The sequence below is a fragment of the Panicum hallii genome, chromosome 2 (genome assembly GCF_002211085.1).
Source record: "Panicum hallii strain FIL2 chromosome 2, PHallii_v3.1, whole genome shotgun sequence".
In the NCBI taxonomy this organism is placed as follows: domain Eukaryota; kingdom Viridiplantae; phylum Streptophyta; class Magnoliopsida; order Poales; family Poaceae; genus Panicum; species Panicum hallii.
This window is the reverse complement of record NC_038043.1, coordinates 43,481,505-43,495,662: the sequence shown is the minus strand read 5'-3', so window position 1 is coordinate 43,495,662 and position 14,158 is coordinate 43,481,505. Positions and strand designations below refer to the sequence as shown.

Here is a 14,158-nt window from a genome sequence, read left to right as displayed (position 1 = left end):
CATTCTCACTGCAAAGCAACGCTAGCTGTGTAGGATCTGCGCCATGGTGGCCTCGAATATATGTCTCAATATAGCTTGGGGCCACCCCACTTTGCGCCTCTTGGCAAAGAAGAAATTGTGATATTGCAAGTAAGTACATAATAATCAAATTGAAATAATAAACATCTACCATTCGACGAGCCAAACGAAGGTGTCTATCAACCTTGTATCTTTGTGTAACCCGTGGTCCTGCTTAACGATTAGCTCTCTTCATCCTGGATTTTTCCACAAAGCTAGGTGAAGCCCAATAAGCACAAAGTGCTCGCCAAGCATCCGGACACTTTCTCAACCAAGCCAAACCGCTAATATCAACTTGAAGGTACTCATCCTCTTGGAGATATATCTCAGAAGCGCCCAGTTTCTTGTTCATGTCTTGCAGCTTTATTTTCTTATAGTATAAACAAACGCACTGTATACGAGAATTGGACATCATATCCCTTACCACCTTCGTCGCTGCCTTGTCGAACACAGAACAAGCCCTATCTTGTAGGCACTGCTCCTCCCCTCCGGCAAACGATACCTCTCCTAAAAAGGAAAATAAATTTGTTAGACAACTTATAAATGAATCAAATAGACAGTAGTTATACAAGTTAGACAAATTATAATAAAAAAGTACCTAGAACTCATTCCAAACTCTCGCTGCAGTCATGACACCCTGATCATCCGATTGCAGCTTATAGTGCTCCCACTTCAATGCAGGCTGAAGCACACTTCCAATTGTGACAATTCCTAGGTAGTGAAACCGACAAAGTGTTCCCAATATTGCATTCACAGGTCTTAACCTATTTCTTCCCTCCCAACAAATGTCGTCCAACTGCCTACAATTAGAACATGATATCCATCATATTTCTTACTTGAACTATATAATATATTAAATAAAACAATCACAACAATAAAATATATTACTTACCAATCCCCATATGGCCTAATCTGTCGATGATTTGCCGGATTGGTTGCTGTAGGAGTCATCACCTTGTTGCCTCTAAATCTAAATGTATTGCATTAGTTAGCTAGTTCATATAAAATTTTTCATGAAATGATCATAAGTATCTAAACACAGGTTGTGCAACAGTATCCTCCTCTTCATCCTCCTCTTCCTCCTCGTCTGCATCTCCATCTCTATCCTCGCACTCTTCTCTGTCCTCGCACCCATCTCCCTCTCCACTACCTTCATCTCCATCACCATCCACATTCGCAACATATTCTTCCTCATCCGCACCCCTACCTTCCTCTTCTTGCTGTTCAAAGACAAATATATATATTTATTGTTATTAAAGAAATTAAATTACATATGCAAACTGCATATGACTTACTTGCACAGCCTCGTCTAGACATCGCTGAAGTGCACTTCTTTGGCTTAGGTGAGAACTGCTGCCTCTAAAGAGAGAAGGCCTATCTGAAGATGCGGAGCCATAATTCTTCTTTGGCTGACTCCTTGAAGATGAGGATACATCCTTCTTTCCCTTTCCCTTCAGAGAGTGCACAAATGACCTGATCTTGAAAAAATAAAATATGGTTAGTTAATATCATATAAAGCAATGGTAAATAAAAGATAACAAGTTTCATAACAACAATTAGCAAATAAAACACTATTAAGAAAAACTAGTTTTTACATCACATTACATGTTAAAAGTCCTCGGGGTCATCTTCTTCAGCTACGGAGTCACCATGAGTAGTACCATGCCTCGTTTCATATGTTGTGAACATTACTTTGCTTGCACGACGTGGCCGTTTTTTCTTACGGACCTCAGAAACTATTACATCACCGGTGTCACCATCTAATGTGTCAAGTGCCATCCCAATATCAACTTCAAAGGGTCCATTACACTCATCTTCCTGAAATGCTTCAGGAACAGTACGATCAAGCTCACATTCATCGTAACCTTCATCTCCAGGAATAGGCAATCGACCTGGAGGACATACTCTCTGAACAATCCACCATGGTTCTAAACTTTCCGAACGGCATGGATACGACATATAATAGACCATCATACATCCAATTTCGATCGTCTCTCATTTTCTCAAACTAGGTACTTCATAACGAAAGTGAGAAATGTAACACAAATATTTTAAGAGTAATACAATTTCTGGCCTTAGAGTAATGGGCCACAATGCATCACTAAGTTTAATAGTTATTCGGTCAGTTCGAAACTAGCAGGAAAGAGAACGGGCAAGCATACCTGTGGGCGGCGGTGGGCCGCGGGGGCGGCAGGCCGCGTGGGCACGGTGTGGGGCCTCGGGGCGGCGGCGGTTGCCTGCGGGGCGGCAGCGGGCCGCGGGGGCACGGCATGGGGCCTCGGGGGCGGTGGCGGGCCGCGGGGGCACGGCGTGGAGCCTCGGGGGCGGCAGCGGGGGCCTGCGGGGCGGCACAACGTGATTAACTCTGAACAATTATAGTAGAAACAATGAAAATGATCTTTTTATTTCCACATCATGTGTTGTGATCGATTAAAACGGAGGCTTAGCTTCAATATATATGACCTCCAAAACAATATACCCTTTTCTCAACTTTAATAGGAGATAGTGCTAATCAAGTTCCTCAGTGATAAACATTGTTCCAACAAGCATTTTCTTGTTCCTGACTAACTAATTAGGAAGTGTATAGCTACTTGTTAACATATGCATATCAGGATATAATTGACTCTAAATTCCCTGTAAAGAAGGCAACACAAAGAAGCACATGCATATTGGGAGAAAATGCATTATGGCTGCCTCCCATGGTGTGTTATATTATGCTCCCTTGACCCTCACTTCCCACCTTGCTCGCTACAATTTGTGTGAAACGTCTAAAGCAAAAAACGAGAAACAATATCAGATCATTTTCTTATAGTGAGCAGAGCAGCTGCTTGCACAAGAACTATTTGTTAAATTTTAAAACTAAAACATGCTACATCAGAAATTCTTTGTGTTAAAACATGCTACATTCTTTGTGTTATATTATGCTACTATTTCTTATACTGGGGGCGCGGGGCAGAGGCAGAGCCGCGCGGGGGCCCGCGAGGCAGAGGGGCGCGGGGCGGCGGCGGCATAGGCCGTGGGGCGGCCGCGCAGGGCGGTGGCAGGGGCCGCGGCGGTGACGGCGGGGCCGCGGCGGGGGCGGTGGCGGCAGGCCCGGGGGCGGTGGCAGGGGGGTGGGCGAGGGGCTCGGGCGTGGGGGCGGAGTAGAAGAGTGTGCGTGCGGGCCTAGAACGACACCCAAATCCCGCTATTAGGGTACCTATATTTTCGTCTGCCCATGCTGGGCCGACAAAATTAGGTCTATTTTCGTCAGCCTAGGGCAGGCTGATGAAAATGCACTCTTTGTTTCATCGGCCTAGGGCAGGCCGACGAAAATGCACTCTTTGTTTTGTCGGCCAGGGCCTAGCCGATGAAAACAAGTTCTAATTTCGTCGGCTTGTGTTGGCCGACGAAATAAACGAGTTATTTTTGTCGGCTTGATTTTGGCCGACGAAATTACATCTGGCCGACGAAATTGAGCGGCTTTGGTGTAGGGCACCCCTCCGGGCACGACTACTCCAACACCATCTCATGTCGAGCATAGCCTGGTGGAATTCGTTACTCCGCTCTCTCATGACGAGGAGCGCATCGATGCGTACCACGACGGCGAGCCGTTGCGGTATGGTACGATGGAGGACCTTATCGGCGATCAGCTGGTGCTGGAACTGGTACCTCATGATCTGGAGGCGCAGTTGCACCTTGCGTGCGATGACGGCAAGCCTTGGTCTTTCGCAGAAGCCGAGAGACACGCGGCATGGCGTGCCGCGATGCAGTCGGAGATGGACGTGGTTGAGAAGAACCGCGCCACCTGGGAGCTTGCTGACCTCCCTCGTGGTAACCGCGCGATCACCCTTAAGTGGGTGTTCAAGCTGAAAAGGGATGAAGCCGGCGCCATCATCAAGCACAAGGCTCGCTTGGTGGCACGCAGTTTTGTGCAGCGGGAGGGGATCGACTTTGACGATGCCCTCGCCCCTGTGGCACGGATGGAGTTTGTGCGACTCCTTCTTGCGCTGGCTGCCCAGGAAGGCTAGCGAGTTCATCACATGGATGTCAAGTCGGTGTTTCTTAACGGCAACTTGAAGGAGGAGGTCTATGTGCACCAGCCACCGGGATTTGCGATCCCCGGCAAGGAGGGCAAGGTGCTACGCCTGCGCAAGGCCCTCCATGGCTTGCGGCAGGCACCGAGGGCGTGGAATGCCAAGTTGGATTCCACGCTCAAAGTGATGGGCTTCGAGCAAAGCCCGCACAAGGCGACCATCTACCGGCGGGGCAATGGAGGAAACGCCATGCTAGTAGGTGTCTACGTCGACGACTTGGTGATCACCGGCACCAAGGATGCGGAGGTGGCGGCGTTCAAGGAAGAGATGAAGGCCACCTTCCAGATGAGTGACCTAGAACCTCTCTCTTTCTACCTGGGGATCGAGGTGCACCAGGACGACTCCGGGATCACGCTTCGATAGACCGCCTACGCCAAATGTGTCATTGAGCTGGCTGGGCTCACCGACTGCAACCTAGCTCTCACTCCGATGGAGGAGAGGCTAAAGCTGAGCCGCGACGGCACGACGGAGGAGGTGGACACTACGCAGTACCGGCGTCTTGTGAGGAGCCTTTGCTACCTCGCCCACACATGGCCGGACTTGGCATTCTCCGTCGGCTACGTTAGACGGTTCATGCAACGACCGACAACGGAGCACCAGCAGGCTGTGAAGAGGATCATCCGCTACGTTGCGGGGACTCTCGACCACGGTCTCTACTACCCGAGGTGTCCTGGGGAGGCACACTTCATCAGGTACAGCGATAGCGACCACGCCGGCAATATCGACACCAGCAAGAGCATGAGCGGGACCCTCTTCTTCCTCGACAAGTGCCTTGTTAGCTGGCAGTCTGTCAAGCAGCAGGTGGTGGCCCTGTCTAGCTGCGAGGCCGAGTACATAGCAGCCTCCACCGCTTTGACTTAGGCGTTCTGGCTCGCTCGATTGCTTGGTGATCTCCTCGATAGAGACACTGGAGCGGTGGAGCTCAGGGTGGACAACAAGTCCGCTCTGGCTCCGGTAAAGAATCCCATTTTCCATGAATGGAGCAAGCATATCCGGGTGAGGTACCACTTCATCCGAGGCTGCTTGGAGGAAGGAAGCATCAAGGCGAGCTGCATCAACACTAAGAACCAGCTTGCGGACCTGCTCACCAAGCCCTTTGGGAGGATCAAGTTCCTTAAGCTTTGTTCCCGGACCGGGATGGTCCAAATTTTCCACGAGATGACGCATAAGACTTAGGGGGAGAATGATGGGATAAGTTCTTGTATTGTTGGCCTTTGTGTTCCTCGGCATGCTGGTCTTCCTACCCCAACCAGGACAGCATCTACCAAGACAGCATTTAGCATCTTAGACTAGCTTTTAGGACAGCATCTAGGATAACATCTTAGGATAACATCTTAGACTAAGTTTTTATAACAGCATCTAGGACAACATCTTAAACTAAGCATCACTAGCTTTTAGACTAACATCTTAGACTAGCATCTCGGCATATGCTTGGCTGTCTTGACCAGCTATAAATATGTATCCCAACCCCTCAGATTGGTATGACATTGTATGAGAAATAAACTAAAAAATTACCCCCAACCCCTAGTGTCATATTCTCTCGACGAGAATAAGAGTTTCGATACTAACAGAGACCCTATTATTTCCTCCAACCTAGTAAACGACCAAAGATAACCAGCTTGCTCATAAGCAGCAGCATAAGAAGGCGCGATGCAAAGTTTTGCAGAAACCCTCATAATTTAAATTAGTTTTACATTTTACTTTCTGATTTGGAACGTAATTAATAATCCTGATCCAATTATTTTCATAAGATCCCCTGATTTGGATAATAATCACTGCGATCCGATTATTTTCATATAAACTCCTGTTAGGCTATCTCCACCGGTTTACCGTAAAAGGATCGCTTCTCTAAAATAGCGGATACTGTAGCACCCGTAAAGCTCCACCGGTATCCGCTATCCCGTGCGGGAAAATGGAGGAGGGCCGGTGCGTCCCGCACAGAGGAAGGGGGGGACCGGCGTCCTCCATCCCTGTCGCCCCTTCCGCGCGCGCGCGGGAGGAAACTGCCGGCGCGGGAGGCGGAGGAGGGAGGAGGGGCGCGGGAGGCGGAGGAGGAGGAGGAGGGGCGGGCGGGCGGACGGAGGAGGAGGAGGAGGGGCAGGCGGCGGAGGAGGAGGAGGAGGGGCGCGGGCGGCGGGCGGAGGAGGGCCGGCGCGGGCGCGGAGGAGGGGCCGGCGCGGGAGGCAGAGGAGGGCCGGAGGAGGAGCGGCGGAGGAGGAGGGGCGGAGGAGGGGCGGAGGAGGAGCGGAGGAGGGCGGGCGGGCGGAGGAGGAGGGGGGCGGGCGGAGGAGGAGGGGGGGCGGGCGGCGGAGGGGCGCGGGCGGAGGAGGCGGAGGAGGGGAGGGCGGAGGCAGAGGGGCGGGCGGAGGAGGAGGAGGGGGAGGGGCGGGCGGAGGAGGAGGAGGAGGGGCGGGCGGAGGCAGAGGGCGGGCGGAGGAGGAGGGGGGGGCGGGCGGCGGAGGGGCGCGGGCGGAGGAGGAGGAGGAGGGGCGGGCGGAGGCAGAGGGGCGGGCGGAGGAGGAGGAGGGGGCGGGCGGTTGGAAAAAAAGAAAAAAAATTGAGATTGTGGGGTATAGAAGATGGAAATAGAGGATGTCGTTGGAGTTAAGTTTGATATAGAGAATGAAGTTGATGTGGAGGAAAAGGATAGGGGATGAGATTTAGAGGATATCGCTGGAGATAGCCTTAGTGTCTCAACTATTTGCAAAACAGCCCCTCTCGTGCGCGCCTGCTGCCTTTCTTCCCCGTGGTTCTGCTCCGGTGACGGCCGCCTCGTCGCGGGCAGATGGGATCCCATCTCTCCCCTCCGTGGGGCGCTCTCTTCTACTCCGTCGTCAAGAGCTCCGAGGGTCGGGTCGTTTTATCTCCTCCGACCAGCGAGTTGTGAGCTACCATGAGGAGCTGCTACTCGTCTTTGGTGAGAGTTGAATGCTTGCGCATTACATCGTCATCGTCCTCCTGAGGTGATTCCACAGTTTTCTCTTCTTGATCTGACTATTCAGATTCTTCAGGAGGGAATGGCAGGAAGCAAGCTGAGTTGGTTGAGGAATGGGATTGGTTGATGCAATCATGCAACTGAAAATCTGTGCAATTTCCACCCTCGTATATTGCAGAACACTGGAGAGAAATGCCCTTTCTAATTGATTTGGGAGGTAGGTGATTGGCTACCTGCTTCTGCTGCTGACACAGGAAAATGCATTTTTGGGTAGAGTGATTTGGACTGATCTTTCTCTCACAACGGCCATGTCTGGTCATGCCTGAATGGCAGCTTCCGTGTGCTGAGTAGAGTCAGATGTGCTGCTGCTTATGGAAATTGGAAGCACTATGCACACTTAGATCATGTTTCATGTTGGGCGTTGTAGGATTCTCTGGTAAGAAAGGTAAATTGCTGATGGCGGCAGTGTAGGATCTGATTAGCTTGCACATGTAAATTCGCTGAAATACCCTGAAATGACTGCCGAAAGGAAGCGTTGTCACTAATTCCTCACTATAAAAAAAATATCAAAGATAATCAGATCGTTTTGTTGTTTCGAGCTAGAGTAGACTAGATCAGAGGGCATTTCTTTGCGCAAGTTGAATTCCAAAGTTGTTCTAATATCTAGTTTAAACAATAGCAGCAACACTTGAACACGTATGCATGGGCGAAACAGATGGCAACTATCGATATTCGATCACTGTTCTGAATATTTTGCTCTGACAATTTCAAGTTCTACCTTGAGAAAGTATATTTTCTGCCACCACCAGATGCATAAATTAATGAATAAAATTTTCAAACTTCAACAACAAGCGATAAGATTATCAATTGTACAGCATGATACTTCAATTCGCTCAAGGTCATACGTCAGTTGGTACTTACAAGAAGGAAAGCCCCATTGACTTGGCTGCTCATTGTCAACAATATCTTCATTGCTCTATGCACGGATGGTGCTTGATGCTTCCAGCCCCAGGAGTGCCAACTGCAAGTCGCTCTTGACTTTATTCTTGCGATTCCATTCTGTAAGAATCAGACATTTGCTTGACCAAAGAAAATGTCCATATCATTATTTGTTGTCACTGGAATTTCCTTGAACTTCCGCACCTATCAACTTCACGACGCAGGTATTCAGACACTTTGGACTATTATATATTTATAAACAGACTATTAGCTTCTTTCACAAGGAAAAGAGAAGGCATGGTGGAAGTTTTGAAATTTTAATTCAGAGCCATATCATTCTTGGACTTAGTGCTGTCACCATGATTTTCTTCGAATTTCCACAGTCATCAACTTCAGAATGAGGTATTCAGATACGTTGAATTTTATACATCTATAAACAGAATGTCAGCAGCTTTCAAAAGGAAAGACAATACATAATGGAAGTTCAGATTTATAATTGAGAACTTACTGAAGTGTGACTGGACTAAGTCAAAGCAAAAGATCCAGACTTATCGTACTTTCCATATAATACTTCATTGGCAGCACACTTTCTGCAGGACTCACAAAGCTCAAGGGATGGAGATAGCAGCTAGAACCACCTTCTTCCTGTTGTTTGCTAATGTCATTTTTGCTCATAGGGCTACTGTGAGTGGAGCAGCAACACTCAATGTTGGAGTGATCCTCAACTTGCAGTCGTTGGTGGGCAAGATGGCACGCACCAGCATTTTGATGGCCATGGAAGATTTCTATGTGGTCCATGGGAACTATACAACAAAGATCGTTCTTCACATCAGAGATTCCAATGCAGACAATGTCCAAGCTGCATCAGAAGGTACATTTAGTATTACATGAATTTGTCATTAAATTTTATACAGGATGCAACTTATGAAACAAAACGACAGCTGTATTTGGGTTTGTGCATCATAATGAGGTCAAATCTGTGCATCGTAAACCCTTTGAAGGAGCAAGTTTCAGTAAAGTTTTACGAAAAAACCAACATCTATTGGAAGTTAAAATTCATACAAAATATAGCTGCTACAAAGTAGAGCAAGCTCACTATTTCTGTGTCCATGTCAGAAATTCTGAGTCCACCACTACCCTGAAGAAATGACTAGATAGCCCATGTCATTGCATTATGTCAAATCAGAAGTTCTTAACTGCAACTATAATCTACACAAATCTCTCATCAAATCAATTTTTCCTTATTCAATTACACAGCTGTTGACCTGCTGGAGAATTACAATGTCAGAGCCATTATTGGTCCACAAAAATCTTCAGAGGCTACTTTTGTTTCTGATCTTGGGAATAAGAGTCAAGTACCAGTTATCTCCTTTACTGCAACTAGTCCCACTCTGTCATCTGGCTCTGTGCCTTACTTTTTTCGTGCAACACTAAGTGATGTAGCTCAAGTGAATTGCATTGCTGCTCTCATTAAGGGCTATGGTTGGAGAGAAGTGGTACCAATCTATGAAGACACAGACTATGGTAGGGGCATCATACCATACTTGGTTGATGCCCTCCAAGAGTTTGGAGCTTCTATATCTTATCGTAGTGCAATCCCTGTATCAGCAAGCAGTGACCAACTTGAACAAGAACTCTACAAGCTAATGACAATGCAAACAAGGGTAAACATTGTGCACATGTCATCCTCTATTGCCTCTACTCTCTTCACAAAGGCCAAGGAGTTAGGAATGATGAGTGACATGTATGCATGGATTGTGACAGATGGGATTGCAAATATCATTAACTCAGTCAACCCTTCAATTCTTGATGCAATGAATGGTGCACTGGGTGTGAAATTCTATGTGCCTAAATCAAAGGAACTTGATGATTTCACTACAAGATGGAACAAGAGGTTTAAACAAGACTACCCAAATGACCCGCCATCTCAGCTAGGCACTTTCGGACTCTGGGGTTATGATGCTATTTGGGCCTTGGCACAAGCAGCAGAGAAAGTTAGCAAGGTAGATCACGATATATTTCACAAGCAGCAGCACAGGATGAACTCAACGTGTTTTGGAACTATGGGTATGTCTACAATTGGTCCAAAACTCCTAGATGAAATCATACACAATAAGTTCAGAGGCCTAAGTGGTGATTTTGACCTTGAAAATAGGCAGCTGCAACCTTCCATATTCCAGATAATTAATATGGTTGGACGAGGTTCACAAGAGATATGCTTTTGGACAGCAAAGCATGGGATCATTAGGCAGCTGGATCAAAATGGATCAAAAATAACAAATGTAAACTCAATGCCTGATCTTAATCCAGTAATTTGGCCAGGAGACCTTTATGTGGTACCTAAAGGATGGCAAATTCCTACTAATGGAAAGAAGCTCCGTGTAGGTGTACGGACAAGTGGATATCCTGAGTTTATGAAGGTGGAAAGAGATCCTATCACCAGTGCAATAACTGCTACTGGATATGCCATTGATGTATTTGAAGAGGTGTTAAAGAGACTACCGTATGCAATACCTTAAGAATATGTAGCATTTGATAATGCAGACTCTGGGAGCTATAATGATTTTGTCTACCAAGTTCATCTTGGGGTAAGGAATTGCTATTCTTATTTTGTCAGTAAGATCAAGGAGCATCATCAATTGCATGAACCAACAAATTAAGGCAAGACTGACTAGATGTTTTCTCAAAGCATAAGAACATTAATTCCTTTCTGGACATGATAGAATTTCCCATTGTAACTGTTGCTATTACTATTTTCGTTGTCCATGAGCTCTCATAATCGTCAATGCATGCAGTGTTCAAGGAAGGGCACACTGATTATCCAGTAATTAAAGTAAATAAATGGCTTCGTTTTTATATAACACCAAAGGTCATGCTTGCAGATATATGATGCAGCAATCGGAGATATAACCATCAGGTCCAATAGAACTTCCTATGCCGACATCACGCTACCTTACACTGAATCTGGAGTAGCAATGATTGTGCCAGTCAAGGATGACACGAATAAGAAAGCATGGTTTTCCTGAAGCCATTAACTACTGACTTGTGGTTTGGAAGCATTGCATTCTTCATTTACACAGGGATTGTCATCTGGCTATTGGAGAGACGAATCAATAATGCTGAACTGACTGGTTCATTTTTTCGCCAGCTTGGGATAGCAATACATTTCTCCTCCTTTGCAGATAGTGAGTTATGATATTTGAATTTGTTCTTTCAATACGACAAATTACATTTTTCACAACTAGTAAATTGCTTCTTTTGGAAGACATAAATCTAACCTGTATATTATTAAAATTAGAAAAAACAGGGACTGAAAAATAAGTAACCTATTATCACACTGTAGTGTATTGCCACATAATCATTTTTCATAGATGATAGATACATATATTATTTAGAATGTGCATGAAGGATACCATCAAACTTAGAATCATTAATATTTGATTTCCACCATTTTGCAGGGGAGAGGGTGGACAGTATACTGTCTAGATTGGTTGTCATTGTATGGGTCTTTGTAGTCCTCGTGATAACGTCAAGTTATACGGCCAATCTATCATCAATACTAACTGTGCAACAGCTTCAACCCACAGAAACTGATGTTCATGAACTCATAAAAAAGGTGAATATGTAGGGTATCATAACGGTTCTTATGTGGGAGATCTATTAGAAGAACTTGGCTTTGACAGAAGAAAGGTCAGAGCATATGAAACTTCAGATGATTTTGCTGATGCACTATCTAAAGGAAGCAAAAATGGTGGTATAGCCGCAGTCATACATGAAGTTCCATACATCAAAATATTTCTTTTCGAAGCATTGCAAAGGTTACACAATGGTTGGACCAATTTACAAATCCGAAGGCTTTGGCTTTGTAAGTTAACTACACCAGATATATTTTGTGCAAAATATTTAAGAGTAGAGTTTCTCAGGATTAAGAAGAGCCTGAAAGAATACCCAATTAAAAAAAAGCACACATGGAAAGAGCAAGTTAAACTAACTAAGCTGCTTTGGGACATAATGTACATTGTTAAGAGGCTAATAACCAAGATAACAAGAAACAGATCCATTCAACAAGGCCAGCCAGGATACATCTTCTGCAATCTCATTTATCACAAAAAGTATTATGTGACTACTGTAAGTTATATGGTTCTAAGAAAATTTTCCTTATTATAGGAAGCTTAAGGTAAGAGAGACCATTAGACAATGTTGCGAGTTACAAGCACACATGACTAGCAGTTAGTTACTATTATCTCACATTTTTGCTATTGCAAAATGAATAGCGGCATGACGGTTCTAACTTCTAATATATGTATAATAGAGTATGAGCATACGCAGTGAAAAAAAATTCAATCCAATAAAAAAAATCATATCCCAATTCAATTAGGACAAAGGGAAACAAAAAGGTAAACAACAGCCATTCACAGATTTGAAACCAGAAACATTTATTTGCAAAAGTTGGGAACAACCATTCAATTCATTAATCTTACTCTTTTTTTTGGATCTTTATGAAGAATCCTAGAATGCTAGCCATTTATTTTTTTATAAAAAAATTTGATCCATTATTTAATCAATTTGTATATTACTGAATTTATTTTAATTGTTGAGTAGGCATTCCCCAAGAGATCCCCTATAGTCAATGACTTCTCCAGGACAATCCTCAGCATAACAGAAGGAGATGCTATCATTCAGATAGAAAAGAAATGGATCGGAGATCAACATGCCTGTCAAAATGATGGTGCCATTGCCAGCCCAAGCAGTCTAAACTTCAAAAGTTTTTCAGGACTCTTTCTGGTCACAGGAGTTGCTTCAACTTCTGCTCTTTTAATAGCCCTGGCGATGTTACTCTATAAGAATAAGCACAAGATAAGGAACAGTATAAGTCGAGTCCAGACTCAGGGAGGATATGGATCAGAGCATGCAAGCAGACAGAATCAAGAAAGAGAACTAGATTACAACTAGGCCCGGAGCATGCAGGTAATAGTGCCAAACGATCCAGAAGATGGTATATGCCAACAGGAGATAGAAATATGCATAGAATTCGCAAGCCCTGGTTCAGAGGTCCAACCAAGTCCTAATTTTGCATCTCGCGAGACACCAGGCAACAGTTTGTTGTGCAATGACAAGTCAGCCTAATCTAGATTTCCATGCCTCCATTCTCCAGAATTTGCCCGTGCCAAGTATATGCGTACTGATATGTGCATCCCTGCATTTCAGTCAATACACCAGCTGACCAGCAACCCAACAGTAAGTTACTCGCATATGTAAACTGGTCAGAAAACCAGGAACCAATCAGTAAGCTAATTCCATATGTAGTCTAGTTAGGCATCAAATGTACATAAACCAGCCATACCATTCCTGTGATCCAAGGAATTGCCAGGCTGAATAAACTTGCCTGATGGTTAGATTCTTTTGTGCTTAACTTCCTTGCTTCCATAATACCAACAGAAAAACAAGTATACGAACAATCTGGCATGTGTTCACCAATGGACAACGGCACGCGCAGTAAATATCATAAAACGATAGATAAAAAAGAAACTGACAGATTTCCCATGCGCCCACCTCACATCTGATCTCATGGGCGCCGATGAGCATGAGCCGCCCCGCATCGCCTCCCGCGGGAAGGGTAGGCCCACCAATGGAGGCTGTGTGCCTGCTGCCGAGATCCCCCTCCGGTCCTCCACCGGCTGGCATGCAAGGCCGCACCGCCACAGTCGCCTGCTCGTCTGCTTCGCCGCGCCCGGCTGCGCCATTCGCGCATTCTCCACGTTGATGTGGGCCAAGGCCTGGGCGCGGGAAGCGGGCCCGGGCCCGGGGGTACCGGTTTATCCATCATGGGCTGGGCCGTTCTAATAAATACTGGACTAGGCCGAATCCAATCCAATATATTATTTCCTCCCTCCCACCCCAGTTTAAGATACGGCCCATCCTTCCCTCTAGTTTGACTCCCAAGAAATTTTCATGGATCAACTGTAGTTACTAGTCAGTCTTCTGAACATTCTTGCATACCGGCACCGACGACCAGTTGGTACTTGGTAGTAAGCGTCAGAACAGCAACTGAATCTCGCAGTCAAATTTGCAAAAATCAATGGAAAAATTTTTGGGTATCCAATGGATCCTACAGACTTAGATGACGAGCAATCTGGTTCTGAAGCAAGCC

The 14,158-nt window shown here is 45.8% G+C and overlaps 1 protein-coding gene across 1 annotated transcript; it reads left to right on the top strand.

Annotated features, from left to right (window-relative positions):
- The first annotated feature begins 6,883 nt into the window (after positions 1–6,883).
- LOC112879397 (glutamate receptor 2.7-like) lies at positions 6,884–13,415 on the top strand. Its single transcript, XM_025943637.1, is given in 10 exon segments — positions 6,884–7,050; positions 7,145–8,409; positions 8,604–8,878; positions 9,265–10,595; positions 10,890–11,022; positions 11,025–11,192; positions 11,466–11,618; positions 11,621–11,808; positions 11,810–11,872; positions 12,610–13,415. Coding segments are annotated over 9 exon segments (2,667 nt in total). The 5' UTR covers positions 6,884–7,050; positions 7,145–8,404; the 3' UTR covers positions 12,961–13,415.
- The last annotated feature ends 743 nt before the right edge of the window (positions 13,416–14,158 follow it).